This window comes from Aegilops tauschii, chromosome 2, assembly GCF_002575655.3.
Source record: "Aegilops tauschii subsp. strangulata cultivar AL8/78 chromosome 2, Aet v6.0, whole genome shotgun sequence".
In the NCBI taxonomy this organism is placed as follows: Eukaryota; Viridiplantae; Streptophyta; class Magnoliopsida; order Poales; family Poaceae; genus Aegilops; species Aegilops tauschii.
In genome coordinates, this window is record NC_053036.3 from 5,356,068 (window position 1) to 5,379,707 (window position 23,640).

General features: G+C 44.8%; 1 protein-coding gene and 1 pseudogene across 1 annotated transcript; both read left to right on the top strand.

Annotated features, from left to right (window-relative positions):
• The first annotated feature begins 926 nt into the window (after positions 1 to 926).
• Positions 927 to 2,491, top strand: LOC120974340 (noroxomaritidine synthase 2-like; annotated as a pseudogene).
• Positions 2,492 to 4,130: 1,639 nt separating this feature from the next.
• Positions 4,131 to 6,219, top strand: LOC141041473 (desmethyl-deoxy-podophyllotoxin synthase-like). Its single transcript, XM_073507668.1, has 3 exons — positions 4,131 to 4,624; positions 4,736 to 5,191; positions 5,310 to 6,219. Exons 1-3 carry the CDS (start codon positions 4,202 to 4,204, stop codon positions 5,931 to 5,933), a joined length of 1,503 nt encoding a protein of 500 aa, XP_073363769.1. The 5' UTR covers positions 4,131 to 4,201; the 3' UTR covers positions 5,934 to 6,219.
• Positions 6,220 to 23,640: the final 17,421 nt, after the last annotated feature.

A 23,640-nucleotide genomic window follows, 5' to 3' on the forward strand; every position in this document is an offset into this window, starting at 1 on the left:
TTCTTGACAAGATTCTTCGCAAAGCGCCATCATATATATTATAACCATCCCAATTTAAATCTGAATGGTTATCATGGTATATATGTGATATATATGCTCGCTGCCCATGCCAAGGTAGAAGACGAAGAAGCAGAATGACACATTGGCTACGAGAGACGTAGAATTAAGTAATTAAGCAGTGAGAAGGCTACTTGTTTTGATCCTACTTAGAAGTGCGTTTGCTTCTGCAGTTGCTAAACGCTGCTGCTAATGTGTGTTCTAGAAGAAGAAATAGGCGGTCTGAAATCCAAAGCATATACACACACCTACGTATGCATGCGACGTGCTGAACAATTACTGATCGATCGCTGATCACCGGTCTCTTCCATCTCCTGCCGTACGTACGTGTACTGCAAATTACATGAGCCAGCCAGCCACACGGTACTGTTGCTATGAATCCTCCTCGCAAGACGATGACCCTGCATGTTCATATATTGTGGCGATCGGTCAAGAGTACTTTTATCGGCGATGGGATCAAAGAGTGTACTTGATCAAGACTGTTGTGCGGCGACTGAGGCTAATAAAGTGAGCTGGACCTGCACTTTAAAATTTATCCCCAAATCTGCCAATTGCCACCTGCTTTTGAGCCCAATGAAGTGTAGTTATGTAGTTATGTTGACACTTATCAAGTACTGCCAGACTCAAGTATAGCCCGATGAGCTATGTAAGGAGTGATCCAATTTGGAATGAAAGTTATCAAGTACTGCACTTCACATACTTATCGCCAAATCTGCCAACTGTCACCTGCTTTTGAGCCCAATGGATTGGAGTTATGTTGACGCTAACTGAGAATACTAGCAAGTATACTACCAATGCACTGAGGTAGTATCACTATGGTGGAGAGGGAAGGCGTCTATATATGAAGCCATAGCCATGCTAATTGAAGAATAAATCTAACTAATAGCATTATCGCACACTACTGATAACAATGCCAATTATGTTCATCTCCACATTGATCATTCTGCTTGTTCCAATTTGCTTGTATCTCAGGGCTAGTTGTAGATCAAAGAACCCACCAGTGCTTCCCACAAACTGGCCAATGCTGCACATGTTCCCTTCCTTCATAGCCAACCTCCACAACTTGTATGACTATTACACCCTGGTCCTCGCCAGATCAGGCCACAACTTCAGGGTGCATGGACCACCTGGGACCGGGATGCGCTTCTTCATCACATGCAACCCTCCGAACGCCCGGCACATCTTGACGACGAACCACGCCAACTTCCCCAAGGGCACGGAATTCGCTGATATCTTCAACATCATGGGTGGCAGCCTCTTCACCATCGACGGTGAGTCGTGCCGCCAACAACGCGCCAAAGCCAAGAGCATCCTCAGCAGCCCGAGGATCATTTCCAGTATGGCGGTCTACCTCTATGGCAAGGTGGAGAACAACCTCCTCCCATTGTTCACTCGGATGGCGATCACTGACACTTCATTCGACATGCATGAATTGATGTCGAGGCTTATGTTTGACCTGGCTGCTATGCCTCTCTTCGGTGTGGATCCTGGCCTCCTATCCTTAGACATGCCGCCCATGGACGCAGCGGTTGCCCTGGACACGGTGATGGAGGTGGGCTTTTTTAGGCTCATGATGCCAGCTTATTGCTAGAAGTTGATGAGGTGGCTAAACATCGGCTCTGAGAGAAAGCTCGACACGGCACGCATGGTGCTGCGAGAGATCATCGGGGAGATGATGCAAAAGAGGAAGATCACCACATGTCGTTTTGGACATGGCAAGGAACAAGAGAGTGTGGATATTATTCCTTCCTTCCTCGAAGACCCAGACTACGCCAATGCTGACTTGCTCCGTGCGATTATCATTAGCTACATGCTTGCTGCGAGGGACACAATTGCAACAACCCTAACATGGATCTTCTGCGACCTCGCCCAAAACCCTGACATCGTGTCAATCATCCGCAACGAACTTTCACCCATTGCATCACGCAAAGTAGCATTAGGGGCATCTACCCCAGTGATCTTTGAGCCAGACGAGACCAAATCTGTAGTATATTTGACAGCCACTTTGTATGAGACTCTTAGGATGTACCCACCGGCGCCTGTCTTGCTCAAGAAGGTGGCCGTAGATGACATCATGCCGAGTGGCCATGAGGTGCATGCCGGTGACACCATTTTTGTTTCCGTCCACTCCATGGGGAGAATGGAGGGTGTGTGGGGTAAAGACTGCTTCGACTATAACCCACATAGGTGGCTCTCAGATGATGACAACAACCTGAGGTACATACCATCTCACAAGTTCTTGGCCTTCAATGCTGGCCCGAGGATGTGCCTCGGGAAGGACATTGCACTTATGCAAATGAAGACTGTCATTGCTACAGCTGTGTGGAACTTCGATGTGAAGGTGGTGGAAGGGCAAAGCATCCAGCCTAAGCCGTCCATTATACTGGAGATGAAAAATGGGCTCATTGTTAAGTTGAAGAAGCAAGAAATGTAATAGACTCTCGTTGTATGTAAATGTACTTGCCGACCACTAGGACAGTTTTACACTGCCCATAACCACATTATAGTTGAATAATAAAGGCATGCATGCGTCAAATTTGTATTTCTTTTACGAAAAACAACCAATGTACTACCATTTTTTACTCGTGCTGTATGAGACACGGTATAGAAGCATCGAGACATGGTGTTTCCTCCATATTGTATACGACTATCTACATGTGACATGTTGCTGGTACTTGGAAGTGACCCAACCAGCTCAAAGTTGCATGTACGGGTGCCTAGCAGAATAACGGAACCAATTGATCGGTGAAAGAACAGTCTTCCTTCAGATCTTGGCTGGTAACTAATACACAACTTGCCAGCATCTAGACCTCACCGGTATACTCCAGTTCAACATCATAGCGGTTATGCTCGCTATACTTGTTGAACACGCTGAAGTGACTGGACAAATTAGTGGTGTAATTCATCATTTAGTAGTAGATAGTTTATCCATTCTACAGTATGTGAACGACACCATTTTCTTTCAGGATAAAGCAAGAAACCTCAAGCTCATTCTATGCTTTGCCTTTGAGGATCTTTCGAGTCTTCAAATTTCTATAAGAGTGAACTTTTCTGCTTCGAAGAGGCTACAGACTCGCGTTCAAGTACGCGAAGATCTTAATTGAACTGGAAGAAACAATTCCATTACTTTATTTTCTTCCTGATCACAAACTGTTTTATGGTCTTCCTAGGAAGCCTGTAGCCTTGCGTGCTCTTTAAATCACGCAATTCCTACAGAATAAGCACTTCATCGAACCTTATGTTGTGATCCACCAATGGCAAATATATTTTTACAAGACTAATATCTTTCATTGGAATTCGGCTTACATTTTCATGCAAAATATCCTCTTTCATGTATATAACTTTATCATAACATTTGTGGTGTATATAAAAATATATCATTTGTAGTAGCATAGTATAAAAAACTTGGTTTATTATTTAAACAGTTTTGACACACTAAATATGCTGCCCTCGCACGAGGGCCACCCTGCTAGTTGAAGTAAAAAATGAAATATAACAAAACAGTGAATAGCGAACAAGCTGATAACTAAAACCCAAAATATTTAAAAGCTAAAGGATGAAATAAAATAACAAGAGAAGATATGGAAAAATAAATAAAGTATACAAAAGGGCGGAATAGATGTGCAGATCATGCTTTTAGTGCACCAGTGCACATCATGTGCTCATCTCTCTTAATAAATCAAATGTTTTGAATATTAAATTGTGCCGATCGATGCGATCTCATCCGGCATCCAGCTAGCAATTAAGAAAAGGCAACGAATTTGCCTCTGTTATTTTTCTAAGGCATTTATTTCCTCGTGCTCGGCACTTTGTCCTTTTGATTAACAAAAAATTGCCATAAAGCTATCCTCAACCACTGCATTTGGAATAATGGAAGTTGTATCATTCAACCACACACTGTACTGTTTAGTGAATGGAATGGAATTTTTCATGAAAGTTCGTACCTAAACCAAATACACCGTTGTTTTGCATACATCTCCTCACGTGTAGTAGGTAAGTTTGATTTCCAGATCCCAACCAATCCCATGTCCTGTGCTGCATATCTGATCCATAAATACGGATGATCCGTGTATAAACTGAATGTCAACTGACTGATTAGTACTAAACTTGCGGCTGGTTACTAGCTAGCTCCCAGCTGCATGACATGGAGGTAACAATTTCAAGCATTTCTTTCGTTTCCCTAGCCCTAGTACTCCTCCTTTGGTTTTTTCATCCCAAGCCCAACAAGCATTTGCGGCCTCCCGGGCCATGGACCCTACCGATCATCGGCAGCCTCCACCACGTATTCGGCGTCCTCCCGCACCGCATCATGGCGGAGCTATCTCGCCGGCATGGCCCACTGATGTTCCTCAGACTCGGCGAGGTCCCCACCGTGGTGGTCTCGAGCGCGGAGATGGCGGAGGTGGTGATGAAGAGCAAGGACCTCATGTTCGCCTCGCGACCGCGCGGTGTGACACTGGACGTCATAGGTTATGGCAGCGGCATAGGCATCATCTTTGCCCCCTATAGCGACCGCTGGCACCAGGCGCGCAAGGTCTGCACCATGGAGCTCCTGAGCGCGAAGCAGGTTATTAATTTGCATACACCATCTTTTTGGGGGAAAATGCCAGCACCTAACTAGTTTGCGATAAAGCATGAGTGTTGATAGATAGAAGTGGACAATATGTTTCTAACACAGGTGAAGCGTATGGAAGGCATCAGGTCCGAGGAGGTCAGCAACCTCCTTAGTTCCATCACCACCTCGATTGGCACAACTATCAACCTCACGGAGAAGTTGTCGGCACTCATGAACGATGTCATTGCGCGGGCGGTGTTCGGAGGCAAGTGCGCACAGCAAGGTGAGTACCTCCGGGAATTGGAAAAAGTCACTGCATTGGTGGGAGGCTTCTCGCTCGTAGACCTATTCCCGTCGTCGCGGCTGGTGCGGCTGCTGAGCTCCGGGGAGCGACGGATGAGGAGGAGCTATGGACGAATCCAGTGCATCATCTCCAACATCATTGAGCAACGCAAGGAGATGCGCGCTGCAGTCAGCTCCAACGACGAGGAGGACTTGCTGGACGTGCTGCTCAGGCTGCACAAGGAGGACTCCTTGCCATATCCACTAACTTTAGAGGCAATAGGCGTCATTATATTTGTGAGTATTGTTTGCCATGTCCTCTCCTCACTTTGTTGGAAATATACGTTTTATCTATATTTTTTCATTATTGAAGCTAAATATGTACGTGAGTATAACCTAGAACAATTGTTCGTAGGACTTGTTCGCGGGTGGCACCGAGACCTCTGGAATAACATTGGAGTGGGCTATGTCAGAGCTCTTGAAAAATCCCGAAAATATGAGAAAGGTACAACTAGAGGTTCGACAAGTGGTAGGTGGGCAACAATCTGTCATAAATAACAATGACCTTCATGACCTCCACTACATGAGAATGGTGATCAAGGAGGTCTTGAGGTTGCATCCCCCCGCTCCTCTACTCCCCCGAAGGGCAAGAGAAGACTGCGAAATCATGGGATATAAAATTCCTGAGGGCACCAATGTACAAGTTAATATATTCGCGATTTGTCGGGATTGCAGATATTGGGATGCCCCTGAAGCATTTAAGCCAGAGAGGTTCAAAGAGAGCAACATAGATCACAAGGGGACACATTTTGAGTTCACACCTTTCGGGGCTGGGAGACGGCAATGTCCTGGAATGTTGTTCGGCACATCAACCGTGGAGATCGCATTAGCAAACCTTCTACACCATTTTGACTGGGTGTTCCCTGATGGGCCTAATCCGGGGTCGTTGGACATGTCTGAGAAGTTCGGGATCAATGTACGTAGAAAGTTCGATTTAGAGCTTAGAGCAACCCCATATGTGCTCTCCAAAGCTGCGTAGATCCATGGACCTGCTGGGGACGCATGGAAGAATTGGCTCGCTCATAGGCTCCCTCCTCTAGTTGCCCTCTCTGCTCTCTCGACCAACCTTCTGTTGATTTCCTTGGTCCTCTTCTTTGTAATGCATCCGTCTTTGGGCCCCTTTCAGTGAAAATCCATGTGGGGAACCTCTCCCCCAGGTGAATATTCGAATAAAAAATGTGTCTCACGTTGAACTTCTATACAGTCAAGCAAGAGAAGCTCACTCAAATACTTGTGTGACATTGACTTTATGCATGGGCCTTTACACACGTTGAAATGAAATTATTTCACCTTTTAACTTATCCGTACTACTATTCCACAGGCAATAGAAAAAAATTGTGATCAGTCGATTTCAAATAGAGGAAACATCATGAGAGACATAAGCAAGAGGGGAGTAGCACGAGACCGAAGACGGATGCGGCGCGGCGAATCACAGCAAGGCCAAGACAGGAGCGAATTGAAGCTGGGACGATGCGGTTGGTCGTGGCATCGCATGCGGTGTTGAGTCCGAGGTATAACAGAGGCCCAACGGGGATGGGGATGACGCGGACAACCGAGGCATCGTCGGTGAGGGCTTGGGAAAAAGCTCGCCAGAGGCGAGGTATGGCCAAGAAATCCCATTGGTTGAGAGAGATCGTTGGGTCCATTCGATCTGTTGGCTGGAATAAGCCGCGGCGCCAGTGTCGGACGCGTCGGGCGCGTGTATGGGCGTGCGCCGGGCGTGTCGGGCGCGGCGGGACCGTGGTGTAGGCGTGTGTGGTCGGGCTCGTCAGGCGCGACGGATTCATGCGGGACGTGCGGGATGCACTAGTGGTGTCGGGCTCGTCGGGCGCGTCGGATATGCGCGGGACGTGCGGGATGCACTGGTGGTGTCGGGCTCGTCGGGCGCGTCGGATGCGCGCGGGACGTGCTGGACAGCAGAAGCCATGGCAAAGTATACGTGTGTGCGTATGTGTGTGTGGCGTGCGTGTAAGTGCTCGTAGCCGTCGTAGTTAGGCTGGCAGTAGTAGCAAAACGGCCGCAGCGTTCCGTTCATAGCCAGCCGGGTCGTACGCATAGAGCGCGTCGTGGAGGCCGGGCTGAGCGGATGGATAGTGCGTAGATCGGGGAGGTGGGCAGCGATGTGCATGCATGCATCGGCCAAGTATAAAATCCCTCCTGGTTGAGTTTGTTATGAGAGCGCGTGCGTTGTGCGTCCAAGGTTGTAGCCCGTGGTGGTTAGTCCAGCTATAAAGAAAAATGGCATTGTGAGCGCCGGGGCGTTCGTCGCCGGAAATCAATGTTGTCTTCTTCCTGTGTATGTGCCAGAGAGAGGATGAGCTGAGGGTGAGCTAGGGCTAGCCGGTTCCAACAATTGGTATTCAGAGCCAGCCATGTAGCCATTCAAAAGATAAAGAAGATTAGGGCGGGCGTGCGCCCACGGTGGCGTTCGTGCGCCGGCCCGGAATTTTTTGTGTCTTGTGTATTCTTCTACCTCTAGCCGAGAGTGAGAGAGGGCTGCGGTTCAAACACATTCATCTGATCATTGCATCGGCCAAGAAACACGGGAGGAAGACATCCAGCGGTTCATTTCTGATCCAAAGGTAGGGAAAATTCAGTTATTTATCCTAAAAGGCATGCATATTATAGCTTGAAAGCGGGAGAAAAGCATGGAATGAGTACGATCATTGTACGATGTCCAATCCTGCGCTGTGGACGGCTTGAGAAATCCAGCGCTGTGCTACCTTCAATCACTAGTAGAAAAAGGGGCTTTCGTTCGGGCCTGGCCAGCCCATTAGTCCCAATTCTTATACGAACCAGGACCAATGGGGGCATTCGTCCCGGTCCGTGAGCCCAGGTGGTCGGCTGGGGCCTCGTGGGCTTTGGTCCCGGTTCGTATGGACCCATTTGTCCCGGTTCTAGGCACGAACCGGAACCAATGGGCCTCGCTCCTCGCCCACATCCATTAGTCCCGGTTCCAGCCACGAACCGGGACAAATGAGTTGCCTATATATAGTCCATCGCCGGCGAGCAGAGCACTCCACACTGCTCTGTTTTTTGCTGGCCGGCGAGGGGAGGGCATTTGGGTGCTCTAGCTCACCTCCTATGCACATGAGGTGTTCGATGAAATGTCCGAGCCACACTAGTTAATATTTCTTCTCTCGAAACTCGACCTCCGAGCTCCATTTTCCCCGAGATTTTTCTAGGTTTAGCGGCCCGTCACGTCCCGTCCCCGTCTTCACCGTCGTCGATTGCCCGCGCCGATCTCGTCGCCGGCACCACCGTGGTGAGCCTCTTGTTCTTATCTTCTTTCTGAAGTCAGAAAGGGTTGAAAATTGATGATGTGGCTTTGAATGGTGCATTTTGAACACAGAAAAACTATGGAGTTCAAATAAGTTCAAAAAAATGAAATCCCTTTGTAACAGACGAGTTTCCGTATGAAACCCTGATACTTCGAAAGAGATTGTCCGTTTTGTACACGAAGTGCATCCAGTTTTTGCCGTAAGCCTCCCTACTTTCTTGCACATGCTATATGGGTGAAATGATGATACCATGCCAACTTTCACCCTTTTAAGAGTTCATTTGTAGTGTTTTTCAATTTCAGGGTCTTATAGCTGAAAAAAATCAGTAAATGCACGAAAGATAACAAATGAAGTCAGAAAGGGTAGAAATTGATGATATGGCTTTGAATGGTGCGTTTTGAACACAGAAAAACTATGGAGTTCAAATAAGTTCAAAAAAATGAAATCCCTTTGTAACAGACGAGTTTCCGTATGAAACCCTGATACTTCGAAAGAGATTGTCCGTTTTGTACATGAAGTGCATCCAGTTTTTGCCGTAAACCTCTCTACTTTCTTGCACATGCTATGTGGGTGCAATGATGATACCATGCCAACTTTCAACCTTTTCAGAGTTCTTTTGTAGTGCTTTTCAATTTCAGGGTCTTACAGCTGAAAAATAAGTAAATGCACGAAAAATAACAAATGAAGTCAGAAAGGGTAGAAAATTGATGATGTGGCTTTGAATGGTGCATTTTGAACACAGAAAAACTATGGAGTTCAAATAAGTTCAAAAAACTGAAATCCCTTTGTAACAGACGAGTTTCCGTATGAAACCCTGATACTTCGAAAGAGATTGTCCGTTTTGTACACGGAGTGCATTCAGTTTTTGCCGTAAGCCTCTATACTTTCTTGCACATGCTATGTGGGTGAAATGATGATACCATGCCAACTTTCAACATTTTTCAGAGTTCATTTGTAGTGCTTTTCAATTTCAGGGTCTTATAGCTGGAAAAAATCAGTAAATGCACGAAAAATAACAAATGGAGTCAGAAAGGGTTGAAAATTGATGATGTGGCTTTGAATGGTGTGTTTTGAACACAGAAAAACTATGGATTTCAAATAAGTTCAAAAAATGAAATCCCTTTGTAATAGACGAGTTTCCGTATGAAACCCTGATACTTCGAAAGAGATTGTCCGTTTTGTACACGAAGTGCATCCAGTTTTTGCCGTAAGCCTCTCTACTTTCTTGCACATGCTATGTGGGTGAAATGATGATACCATGCCAACTTTCAACCGTTTCAGAGTTCATTTGTAGTGCTTTTCAATTTGAGGGTCTTATAGCTGAAAAAAATCAGTAAATGCACGAAAAATAACAAATGAACTCAGAAAGGGTTGAAAATTGATGATGTGGCTTTGAATGGTGCATTTTGAACACAGAAAAACTATGGAGTTCAAATAAGTTCAAAAAAATGAAATCCCTTTGTAACAAAATCTGTTTTTGAATAGAATCATAAAACACAGTAATATTAAATAGCAGGAAAAAGAATCACTCCAAAATCTATTTTTATAGTAAAGTTAATCACAAACTAGTGATTCACACAAATTTCAAAGAATTCAAATTTTAACTATTCAAATTTGAAAACTAATGGCAGTAATAGAAAGTTTATAATTTTTGTGACCTAAAAGAAAAATTATTAAAAATAAACTTTAATAAAATAAATAAAAAAGCACCAATAAGTATTTTGTTGTAAGTAGAAACAAAATAAAATAAATAAAGCAACAAAGAAAACTAAAAAACTAAAAAAAAGTGCCACCTACTGGGCCCACACGGCCTGAATACGACTAGAAACCCAAACATGGGCCAGGATTCAGGCCCGCAGGAGGCCCAGTACGCCCACAGGCATACAGCGTACGGTTAGGCCCGAAAGCCTGCAATCGAGAGGAGCTCGAGAGGGTGGGCGCAACAGCGCTTATAAACCACCCTCGAGCTCTCTCAGCTAGCGAGGTGGTACTAAACTTTTGATACGGGGCAGCACAAGGCCTTTGGTCCCGGTTGGTGGCACCAACCGGGACTAAAGGGTTGCATTGGTACCGGTTCGTGGAACCAACCGGGACCAATGCCCCCCTTTCGCTGCGGCTTCCCGCCCTTTCGGCTGCCGAAAACTGATCTTTGGTCCCGGTTGGTGGCACCAACCGGGACTAAAGGGGGGCATTGGTCCCGGTTGGTGCCACGAACCGGGACCAATGCTCTTGGTATATAAGTGGCACTTCGAAAGTTTGCAGAGTTCATCACACCAGTTACCCCCGACGACGCCGAGCACATCGACGCCGCCAGGCTGCCCCTGCCCCGGCCCGCCCCCGCCGTCGCCCGCGCCCCTGCCCCGGCCCGCCCCCACCGTCTCCGTCGCGCACGCCCCCTGCCCCGGCCCGCCCCCATCGTCGTCGTCGCCCTGCCCCGGCCCGCCCCTATCGTCGTCGTCGCCCCTGCCCCAGAGCCCGCACCCTGCCCCGCCCCCTCCATCGTCGTCGACTTCGCCACCCACGCTGTGAGCTGCCGCCGCCCCAGCCCACTGTCGTTTTTTTATTAGTAAAGTTTATGTTTTTTTTGTTCATATATAACGTAGATGTATATATATATATGGATGTATGTATGTATATATGGATGGATGAAAATATTGATGTGATGTTTTTTTTGTTCATAGACCTTTTTATGTTCATAAAATTAGTATTTTTTTGTTCATATATAATGTAGATGTATATGTATGTGTATGTATGTATGGATGGATGTGTAGTTATATTATTTTAGTTTATGTTTAGTTTAGTTTTTAGATTAGGAAAATTTCAGATGTGTAATTATATTTATTTACATGTATAGTTAATTTAGATATTGTAATTTGTTCATAAAAATTGTGCACTTTTGTATAGAAACTTTGTTTTTTTCATATGTACGAAAATGTAGAATGAAAACGAAAACAAACATATAAGAAAAAACAAAGGACAAAATGAAGAAGGAAAAGAAAACCGCCCGGCCCGGCCACCACCGCATTTTCATAAAGTGTTTCCACCGAGTCCACGTCGCACCGATCGAGCACCCGCGGCGAAGCAAGTCTTTTTTTAAGGTAGTTCTTTGTTAAAGTGAGGGGGAACGTCGGGAGCACCCCCCCCCGGCCCTCTCGCTCGACCAAAACTCTCGAGGACACCCAAACCCTAGAAAAAACGATGTCGGTCTCCTACCCCCTCCCGCCGCGCCCCTACCCGATCGACAAACTCTCTTGAGGCCACCCAAATTTACTAAGTTAAAAGAGCGTTGTCGTCGAGGCCACCCTGAACCCTTGAAGCGTTGTTGAGGCCACCCCAAACCCTTGAAGCGTTGCCGAGGCCACCCCAAACCCTAGAGAAGCGTCGAGGCCAGGCCACTAATATGATTCCTTATTGTGCTTAGCTAGCTAGTTCTACGTTTGCCACTAATATATCCATCTGTCATGTTTGAATAATAATTGCCATGTTGTAAATATTTGCAGAAACTATGGATCCGCACCCCCGAGACGAAGCAAAAGAAGCGGTGTTGGGGGAGATAATCGCACACGGAAGTGATGCCGTCTTGTCGTTTCTCAACGACACATGCACCGATGGTCTGGAAAGACAGGATGAAGAAGCAGGCTACGACGATGATCAAACAATGGAGGAGGAAGGACACCGTGATGACGGCTCCGGTGACCGAATGGAGGAGGAAGGACACCGTGATGATGGCTCCGGTGACCGAACGGAGTCCGGCCAGGTATATATATTAATTAATTAAGCCTGTGCTCACTATAGCTAATTGATGCATTAATTGTTTTTGGTATGTACACATATTAACTCTCTTCTTTTTCTTATTTTCTAGCCCTCCGGATCGAGCAACACTTCGGTAACGAGACGAGGCCCGAAGAGAAAGTTGCACGCGGATGAAAGGTACATGATCATCGAAATTGATCGCGCTGGCCAGCCGATTGAACCCCTCCGGACCAAGCAAAAATTTAATGCTCAGTGCGGGGTTCTAGTTAGGGACATGATCCCGATCAGCATCGAGCAATGGTTGAGGCCTAAGGGCAAAGACTCTCAGTTGTCTTATGTCAGCGATAGGCAGAAAGCTGATCTTTGGACCGCGCTGCAGGAAAATTTCACCTTCCCGCCAGAGGAGGATCCAGAGAATCCAGTTAAAAGCCAATGATCAAGGCTTATGCTCTTAAGAAGATGGCTGAGCTATTCAGGAGGTGGAAGAATGAGCTGAAATCATCGTTTGTCGACCAAGACAAGACTCCAGAATTCATCGGCCGATTTGAGAAGATCAAAGATCAGTGGTCCGCATTTGTCACCAAAAAGAAATCTGAGAGAGCAGTGAAGATGTCAGCGACAAACAAGAAAAATGCTGCAAAGAAGAAGCATCACCATCGCACGGGGTCAGGTGGCTACCTGAAAGCCCGGCCGTTGTGGGACAAGGCTGAGAATGACCTCATTGATAAAGGGATCGAACCAGAGACGCGACGCTGTCCAGACCGTTGCAGGACTTGGTTCTTCAGGGTTGGGGGAAAATTGGACCCTGTAACAGGGAAGTGCGTTTGGACCAACGAGCAGATGAACACACCCATCGAGAAGCTTCAGGAGTATATCAAGAAAGCGCAGCAAGGGACGTTCGTTCCGGACAGAGAGAACGACAAGCTCACAGAGGCCCTCGGGAATCCTGAGCACCCCGGACGGACACGAGGTACGTCAGGCTCCCTTTCGTGGAAGGCTGGATTTCCCGACGCAAGCGGTTACAAACGCCGGGAGAGGAAGAAGAAAAAGGAGTTGACCCAAGTACAGGCGCTGCACGCAAGGGTACAAGCACTAGAGGAACGAGACACAGTTCGCAGCACGCGACCTGCCGAAGCTACACCCGAAGCTACCCCGCCATCTCAGCGGAGAAGCAGTGTGGCTTCCACGGAGCTGCTTCAGGAGCCTGTCTTCACGGCTCCGGCTAGCTACCCCATGGATGCTATCACGGAGTCTCAGCATTTCCACCTTATGACGCAGTGGATGAATTTGAAAGTCAAGGCGGCTGTTGGCTCTGTTGCACCTCCTGAACCTGGCGCAACTTTTCACTGCCGGCCGATTCCAGAAGGATATGCTAGGGTGATGGTGGATGAAATCACAGAAGGATTTGAGGACCTCACGCTTGACCACCCTACGGGTGACGGGAAGACTCGGCTGGGTTCTTGTCTGAAGACTCCATGCCTATGGCGGACGGAGCTCATCAACCTTCCGAACTGGACTCCTCCGCCTCCTCCTCCTCCTCCTCCTCCGGCAAGTCAGGGCAGTCCGCCTCCTCCTCCGCCTCCTCCTCCGGCGAGTGATCAAGGCACTCAGCATCCTTCTCCGGCGCGTGGCGGCACACCGCCTCCTTCTCCGCCTACGTCGGCGCGCCCGAGCAGCCAGCCTCCTCCTTCTCCGCCTCGCCAGCAAGGGCGGAAGAGACCGCCGCCGCCCCGGCTGCTCCGGCGCGTCGTAGTCCTTCTCCTCCGCCTCGTAAGCAAGCACGAAAGAAGACAGCCGCAGCCGCTCCGTCTACTCCGGCGTCTAGCAGTACAGCCAGAGGCGGGAGGCAATACAGATATGGTCCTTCTCTTAAGACTCCGCCAAAGTTACCATACGAGAGGACCGTGGAGGAAAACGCGAATATCGTGCGAGCCGAAGTGACGAACTTCTTTGAAGGGGTGAAAGCAAAGAAACATCCACCTCCGGAGGAGAAGATAGATCCGGTGAAAGCGAAGCGCACTCTGGCTGCCCTGAAGAAACCACCAAAGTCTCCGCCGAAAGCCAACTATGACCGCATTATTGAAAAGTCATTTCTCGAAGCGAAGCGGTCGGGAAGTACTATCAGTGATCAAAGGTTAGCAGAACGACGAGCTGGGAAACAAATTGCCCAGCTCGGCAAACAAGCGGACCAATCGTGCCCCCCCGCTCAAGGTGTCTAGCGACATCGTCGCTAATGATCCGAGGATGGTGCCCGGTTATAGCAATCTTGGAGATTATTTGCCCGACGATGTACATTATGATTTCTTGGAGGTGGACCAACAAAGATACGAGTACGGGAAGCCTCTCGTCAAAGATGAAAAATCTCTAACAACGATGATGCGAATATTCCATGATTGGTACATGAAAACCTGCAGAGAGTCTGGGGGGACGAATACTTTGACGTTGTTCGTTAAAGAGGAGCATGACCTCGTTGGAATTGATCTACTGCATGTTCCATTTGGATCATAATATGTGGGATAAAGCACCATGTTCAAGTAGGGATTACAGCGGGGTGCGGGAGAGTGGAGCGCGTAAAAGAGATGAGGGTGATGATGATGATGGTGATGTTGATGAAGACGATCACCCCGGCGATGATTCCCCTCCCGATGGCACTCCAGCGCCACCGAGAGAGAGGAGGAGAGGTCCTCCCCCTCGTGCTTCTTCCTCCATGACCTCCCACCTGGATGGGGAGAGGTCCCCCCTCTGGTCCTTGGCCTTCATGGCGATGATGGCCCCTCCGGGATCCTCCTCCATGGCCTCCGGTGATGATGGCCCTCTCCGGCAGGGTGCCAGAGAGGGCCTAGATTGGTTTCTCGTGGCTACAGAGGCTTGCGGCGGCGGAACTTCCGATCTAGGTGATTTCGCGAAGGTTTCTGTATTTATAGGAGGAGTTGGAGTTGATTTAACGTTAGGGGGGCCTTCGGGGAGTCCACGAGGCAGGGGGCGCCCTAGGGGGGTGGGCGCGCCCCCCACCCTCGCGGGGCCCCCGTGACTCCCCTCCGGTAGATTTTTGTTCCAGTATTTTTCATATCTTCCAGAAAAATTCTCCGTTGATTTTCATCGCATTCCGAGAACTTTTATTTCTGCACAAAAACAACACCACGGTAGTTCTGCTGAAAACAGCGTCAGTCCGGGTTAGTTCTAATCAAATCATACCAAAATCATATAAAACTATTGTAAACATGGGATGAATACTTCATAAATTATAGATACGTCGGAGACGTATCAGCTTCCCCAAGCTTAATTCCTGCTCGTCCTCGAGTAGGTAAATGATAAAAGAAATAATTTATGAAATGTGAATGCTAGGAAGTGCACAAGTTTGATCAATGGTAATTTCAATCACCTTTTCTAGCATCATTATATGACATAACTGTAGCTCATCTCATAAAACTTTTCATGATCAAGTAACAAGCTATTCACATGTTAAAGTATAGATCATAAACTTTCTTGAAACTAACAAACTATATTCTCAGTCATCAAACAATTGCAATTCATCTTATTTTCCGGAAGGGTCTATGTCAGAGCTTTGATTTAGCAAACTCCACATACTCAACTATCATTTAATCTTTCGTAATTGCTAACACTCACGTGATATTTATGGGTTCAAAGTTTTAATCGGACACAGAGAAAGATAGGGGCTTATAGATTCGCCACCCAACCTTTTACCTCAAGGGTAATGTCAACAATAATAGTTCATGATAACTTACATCCAATTGGATATATATATCAGGATCTTTCCAACACAATGTGCTTGCCAAAGGATAAAATGTAAAAAGATAAGGTGAAGATCACCATGACTCTTGCATAAGGTAGAAGATAAAAGTAAAAGATAGGCCCTTCGTAGAGGGAAGCAGAGGATGTCATGTGCTTTTAAGGTTGGATGCAAAAGAACGTCACTTTATATTGCCTCTTGTGATAGAGACCTTTATTATGCAGTCCGTCGCTTTTATTTCTTCCCTATCACAAGTTCGTATAAAAATTATTTTCTTCGCACTAATAGATCATACATATTTAGAGAGCAATTTTTATTGCATGCACCGATGAGAACTTACTTAAAGGATATCTTACTCAATCCATAGGTAGGTATGGTGGACTCTCATGGCAAAACTAGTTTAAGGGATATTTGGAAGCACAAGTAGTATCTCTACTTGGTGCAAAGAATTTGGCTAGCATAAAGGGGAAAGGCAAGCTCAGCATGTTGGATGATCCATGACAGTATACTTTATTTTGGATATAAGAAAACATAACCCATTACGTTGTCTTCCTTGTCCAACATCAACCTTTTAGCATGTCAAATTTTAATGAGTGCTCACAATTACAAAAGATGTCCAAGATAGTATATTTATATGTGAAATCTCTCTTCCTTCAATATTCTTTCATGAATTGTTCAAGTGACCAATTCTGAGTTTGCTAACCTTCAATAAGTTTACTACCTATACTTATTATGTGTGAAGTCATTACTCCCCATGTTATAAGCATATGAAACATATATAAATTCAGATTTATGATATTCAATTCATTCAACCATTGATTCATAGGATATACGTGAAGCACGTGAGTAAATGACAAACTACTACAAAAAGATATAAGTGAAGAACATTGAGTAGGCAAATAATTAACTAGCCATGGGAGGATTCTATTTCATTCAAGATTTCAGATCCAATGATTTTATTCAAACATCAAGTAAAATGAAAATACGCTCCAAGCAAAACACATATCATGTGACGAATAAAAATATTGCTCCGAGTAAGATATACCGATAGTTTTGAAGACGAAAGAGGGGATGCCTTCCGGGGCATCCCCAAGCTTAGGCGCTTGAGTCTTCCTTGAATATTACCTTGGGGTGCCTTGGGAATCCCCAAGCTTAGGGTCTTTCCACTCCTTATTCTCCTCATATCGATATCTCACCCAAAGCTTGAAAACTTCAATCACACAAAACCTAACGGAACTTCGTGAGATAGGTTAGTATGATAAAGTGCAAACCATTCACTTTGGTACTGTCAAAGACAAGGTACATAGTTGTTCTCACACAATGCCTACTGTACCTTATCATTTCTACAATTTATATTGAGAAATATAAGACATAGAAACTAGAAAACAAGCAAACTATGCAATGAAAACAGAATCTGTCAGAAACAGCACAGTCTGTAATGATCTGAACAGCAACCATAATTCTGATACTCCAAAAATTATGAAATAAATTGTTGCACGTGAGAAATTTGTCTATTAATCATCTGCAAAAAGAATCAACATAAAAGCACTCTCCAGTAAAAAATGGCATCTATTCCCGTGAGCGCAAAGTTTCTGTTTTTTACAGCAAGATCACATTAAGTTTCACCCAAGTCTTCCATAAGGTCTTACTTGGAACTTTATTGAAACAAAAGCTTAAAACATGATTTCTACAGTAGCTTAATCATGTAAACACACAAAAACAGTAAGGGTAAATATTGGGTTGTCTCCCAACAAGAGCTTTTCTTTAATGCCTTTTAGCTAGGCATGATGATTTCAATGATGCTCACATAAAAGAAAATAATTGAAACATAAAGAGAGCATCATGAAGAATATGACTAGCACATTTAAATCTAATCCACTTCCTATTCCTAGGGATTTTGTGAGCACATAATTTGTAGGAACAAGAATCAACTAGCATAGGAAGGCAAAACAAGTATAACTTCAAAACTTTAAGCACATAGAGAGGAAACTTGGTATTATTGCTACTCCTACAAGCATATATTCCTCCCTCATAATAATTTTCAGTAGCATCATGAATGAATTCAACAATATAACCATTACATAAAGCATTCTTTTCATGATCTACAAGCATAGAAATTTTTCTACTCTCCACATAAGCAAAATTCTTCTCATTCGGAATAGTGGGATCACTAATTCCTAAAGTTGACACTTTTCCAAACCCGCTTTAGATGATAGTATTATTCATACTCCAAAAGATATAAGTGAAGTTCATGGAGCATTCTTTAATTAATATAGACTAACCAATATCCAAGCTCAAAATATATAAGTGTAGCACACGAAGCATTCTATAAAACCATACTCAAATGATTTAAGTGAAGCACAAAGAGCAATTCTATAAAATCATACTTAAAAGATATAAGTGAAGCACATGAAGTATTCTATAAATAAATGAAGGTCTATCTCATACTAGCTTGGTTCTTAAAGGAAAAACAAAAACACAAAGGACACAAATCATGTGAACAAAACAAAAACCGAGGTGTACCGATATTTGTTGAAGAAGAAAGATGGGATGCCAACCGGGGCATCCCCAAGCTTAGATGCTTGAGTATACTTTGAAATATTTACTTGGGGTGCCTTGGGCATCCCCAAGCTTGAACTCTTGCCTCTGTTTATTCTTCTCATATTGATAGCTCCTCGATCTTCGAACACTTCATCCACACAAAACTTTAACAAAAACTTTGTGAGATCCGTTAGTGTAATAAAACAAACTACCCCTTTAAGGTACTGTAATGAACTCATTCTTTATTTGTATTGGTGTTAATCCTACTGTATTCCAACTTCTCTATGGTTCATACCCCCCGATACTAGCCATAGATTCATCAAAATAAGCAAACAACACGCGAAAAACAGAATCTGTCAAAAACAGGACAGTCTGTAGTAATCTGGAAGTTTAGTAAACTTCTGTAACTCCAAAAATTATGAAATAAATTTGAAAATTTGAAAATTTTGTACAGAAGTAATTTGCAAAACGTTTCAGACCCATTTGACCTTCCAGTAAAAAATGTAAAATAACACGCTACAGTCAAAGTTTCTGTTTTTGTTCTGCACAAAGTGAACAAGCAATCTAATCACCCTAAAACCAAAGCTTGGCACATTAATACAATGGATATACACAAGGGGATAATTATTTACAGAGAAACTTCCATGAAAAATCCTACATTGTTTCCGTGAGCATGAACACAAGTGCTCAAGGTCGACCCTCACTTCTTCAATGCATAACTTTCCAATCACTTATCTTTTTGAAAAACTTTTTAGGCATGATAGGCAAGTAATGTTTTTTATTTTCATTCTTTTAAAAAAGTTGTATGTTTCACCCACAACTAAACAGAAACAAAAAGGTAAAACAAAATCTACTTAGTGAAGAAAGCAAACAACCACACACGAGAATATCAACCCCACGCTATTGCTCCCCGGCAACGGCGCCAGAAAAGAGCTTGATAATCCCCAAGTGCAAGGAATCATCGCAGCAACTTCAAAAGGTGGAAGTGATAAGTATGGAGTGTCGAACCCACAAGGAGCTAAAGGTAAGGTCAATATTCTCTCAAGCCCTATCTGCCACTGATACGACTCTACGTACACCGAACGTTTGCTTCCAACTAGCAACAAGAAATAAAACTATGTTGTGGGTATGAAGAGGATAACTTTGCATGGTATCGGAGAGCTAAAATATAAAAGTAGGTGCTGTTATCATAAAGTTAGAATAAATTACTAAATATTATAAATAGCGAGTGTGGAATAATGGTGGATCGGTGCGGAATTATCATAGGCAATTGTTAACAAGACCGGTAGTCGTCATTGCAATTTCATATGAGGGAGAGGCATAAGCTAACATACTTTCTCTTTTTGGATCATATGCACTTATGATTGGAACTCTAGCAAGCGTCCGCAACTACTAAAGATCATTAAGGTAAAACCCAACCATAGCATTAAAGCATCAAGTCCCCTTTATCCCATATGCAACAACCCCCTTACTCGGGTTTATGCTTCTGTCACTCAAGCAACCCACTATAAGCGAATCATGAACGTATTGCAACACCCTACAGCGGGAATCCCTCACGCTTTCGCGACACGGAGGGCACAATAGGACAGCACCAAAATAAAACATACAACTCGTACCAATCTGGATCATCAATGAACCCAAAGACAAAGGATATCTACTCAAAACATCATAGGATGGCAACACATCATTGGATCATAATATCTGGCATAAAGCACCATGTTCAAGTAGGGATTACAGCGGGGTGCGGGAGAGTGGACCGCGTAAAAGAGATGAGGGTGATGATGATGATGGTGATGTTGATGAATACGATCACCGCGGCGATAATTCCCCTCCCGATGGCACTCCGGCGCCACCGAGAGAGAGGAGGAGAGGTCCTCCCCCTTGTGCTTCCTCCTCCATGGCCTCCCTCCTGGATGGGGAGAGGTCCTCCCTCTGGTCCTTGGCCTTCATGGCGATGATGGCCCCTCCGGGATCCTCCTCCATGGCCTCCGGTGATGATGGCCCTCTCCGGCAGGGTGCCAGAGAGGGCCTAGATTGATTTCGCGTGGCTACAAAGGCTTGCGGCGGCGGAACTTCCGATCTAGGTTATTTCCCGAAGGTTTCTGTATTTATAGGACGAGTTGGCGTTGATTTCACATCAGGGGGGCCTTCGGGGAGTCCACGAGGCAGGGGGGCGCGCCCCCACCCTCGTGGGGCCCTCGTGACTCCCTTCCGGTAGATTTTTGTTCCAGTAGTTTTCATATTTTCCAGATAAATTCTCCGTTGATTTTCATCGCATTCCGAGAACTTTTATTTCTGCACAAAAACAACACCATGGTAGTTCTGCTGAAAACAGCGTCAGTCCGAGTTAGTTCTAATCAAATCATACCAAAATCATATAAAACTACTGTAAACATGGCATGAATACTTCATAAATTATAGATACGTCGGAGACGTATCAATGATACCTCCGGCAACAAACTTGTCCGGTAGCATACAGTTTAAGTGCTCAAGTTCTCTAGCAAATGACTGTATCTCATGAGCTTGCTCAACCACGGAGCGCTCTTCAGTCATCTTGTAGTCATAGAATTGCTCCATGATGTACAACTCAGTGCCGGCATCCGAGACCCCAAACTTGGCCTCGAGTGCGTCCCACATATCTTTTCCATTGTCAATTGATGCATAAGCATCAACTATGTTCTCACCAAGAACACTAAAGAGAGCAGCCTTAAACAGAGTATCCATTTTCCGAAAAGCTTGTTCCTGTTGGGCATCATACTCCCGTTCAGGTTTGCCAAGCGGGGCGTCATAGCAACTCATGGTTTGAAACCATAAGACTACTCTCACGTGCCACCTCTTATAGTGGATACCCTCAAACATAGGAGGTCTCATGGAAGCAGCAAAACCACTTGGGGTAAATTGCCTATAATAAGGTTTTTGGATTGTTGGAAATATGAGCAATTTACTGAATGATTTTATTAACAGAAATACTAGATAAAGCATGACTAGTATGGCAGTGATAAAACAAGTCATGCGATTTGACAAAGGGAAGGTTAACAGCATCTTCATATATGAACTGTAACAGAGTCTAACATATCTAGGGCAAACACTAGAACAAGGAACTGTAGCAGGATCTCTAATGGACATGGGCCCTTCTCCCGTACAGGACTCAAATAGGTGGAGTTTCGGAGGCCTACTGTCCCGGCGTGCACCGCAGTGCTCAGGAACTTTGTGGCGAGAGGAAGAGGATCTTCGTATACCCGTAGTGCGTGGCAAAATTTAGACATCGGCTCGGCTCATTCCCGTAACCCGCGGCACGTCGCGACGAGGCGGGCAGCGGAGGAGCGCCCGTGGATGTCCCTCTTGTTCTCATGCTCATACAAGTGGGAAAAGATCCTCCCTTATAAGGAGGTCCAACTCCCACTAAACTAGCAATGTGGGACTAAACTTTAGTAGTATCCCTTGCCTTGCATGAATGGGCTAAGTGAGCCTTTAGGATTTATTTAGGAATTTCTGAAATAGTTATTGGGCTGTCCCAAAATACACTAAATTCCAGCAGGTATTACTCTCTACTTTACAGCTTCTGCTGATCTCACTCAACTCTTATCTCGTATGTGTCAGAATTATACATTAGATATTAATTATTTTGGTTGGGTGACATGCGATGCTAGTTCCAAGACTTGCAATTACGAAGGGGAAAATGCGCAAAAAAAAAAGAAAAAAAATGTGCAAAATACTACAAAGATTAATTGAAATGTAATATAGTCATTACAGCGCCAAAGCAAAACATTACAATACATTTATGCTAGTTGTTGTTTATCATAGTGAAAATTATAGAAACAAATTTTAACTATTGCAAATATAACGATGCTTGTATAGGCTGAAGCGCAACATTATACAATGTTATGATACTTATTTTTCCGCATCGGAATTTTGCTTGGGGCTTGGCTCCCACTATGCCTAAATCCTGGCTCCGCCCCTGCCAACGAGGACGAGGACTTGCTGGATGTGCTGCTCAGGCTGCACATGGAGGAATCCTTGCCATATCCTCAAACTTTAGAGGGAATAGGCGTCATCATATTTGTCAGTACTGTTACAAATACCTTCTTCTATTTGTTTTTTGTCAAAGGAGGATAAACCTCATGAGTCGCACATAGTCATTTATTGGATTATTAATCATTATCTGCCGCATCCTCTCGACACGTTTGTTGAAAATATTATGTTTCATCTACTATATTATTTTCACTATTGATGCTAAATATGTACGTCTCATATAACCCGCAACAATTGTTTGCTGGTGGCACTGAGACCTCTAGAATAACAATGGAGTGGGCTATGTCAGAGCTCTTGAAAAATCCTGAAACTATGAGAAAGGCACAATTAGAAGTTCGACAAGTGCTGGGTGTGCAACAAGCTGTCATAACTAACAATGACCTTCATGACCTCCACTACATGAGAATGGTTATCAAAGAGGTCTTGAGGTTGCATCCTCCCGCTCCGCTACTCCCCCGAAGGGCAAGACTGTGAAATCATGGGATATAAAAATCCCGAGAGCACCAATATACAAGTTAATACATTTGTGATTTGTCAGGATTGCATATATTGGGACCCCAAAGAATTTAAGCCAGAGAGGTTCGAGCAAAGCAACATAGATTATAAGGGCGCACATTTTGCGTTCACGTCTTTCGGGGGACGGGCGTTGGCAGTGTCCTGGAATGTTGTTCGGCACATCAACCGTGGAGATTGCATTGGCAAACTTTCTATACCACTTTGACTGGGTCATCCCTAGTTGGCCTAATCCAGAGTTATTGGACATGTCTGAGAAGTTCGGGATCAGCGTACGTAGAAAGTTCGATTTAGAGCTTAGAGCAACCCCATATGTGCTCTCCAAAGCTGCGTAGATCCATGGACCTGCTGGGGACGCATGGAAGAATTGATTTGCTCATAGGCGACATGTAATCCCTCATCTGGTCCCCGTCTCAACCAACTGTCTCGTGCCTCAGTCCCTGGCTTTGGGCCACTTTCAGTGAAAATCCATGTGGGGAACCTCTCCCCCCGGTGAACATTCGAATAAATAATTTGTCTCACGTTGTACTTCTATACACTCAACCAAGAGAAGCTCATTCAAATACTTGCGTGACATTGACCTTGTGCATGCGCCTTTTACACACGTTAAAATGGTAGAAATAAAGTGTGTGCCTTCTTTTCTTTACAATATGCTTATCGGTAAAGAAAAAATTCATGAATTAAAAACATATTTATGAATTCCAAAAATTGTTCTCAAATCTAAAAATATTCATGAATTTAAAAAGACTTTTACAAATTCACAAAGGCTCGCAATTTTCCAAAATGTTCCCAAATTACTCGACTGTGTGTTTGTA

Coding starts and splice junctions, on each gene's coding strand:
- LOC141041473 (XM_073507668.1), top strand. CDS start 4,202: ATGGAGGTAACAATTTCAAGCATTTCTTTCGTTTCCCTAGCCCTAGTA. Junction 4,625..4,735: donor AGCTCCTGAGCGCGAAGCAG/GTTATTAATTTG, acceptor TTTCTAACACAG/GTGAAGCGTATGGAAGGCAT. Junction 5,192..5,309: donor CAATAGGCGTCATTATATTT/GTGAGTATTGTT, acceptor AATTGTTCGTAG/GACTTGTTCGCGGGTGGCAC.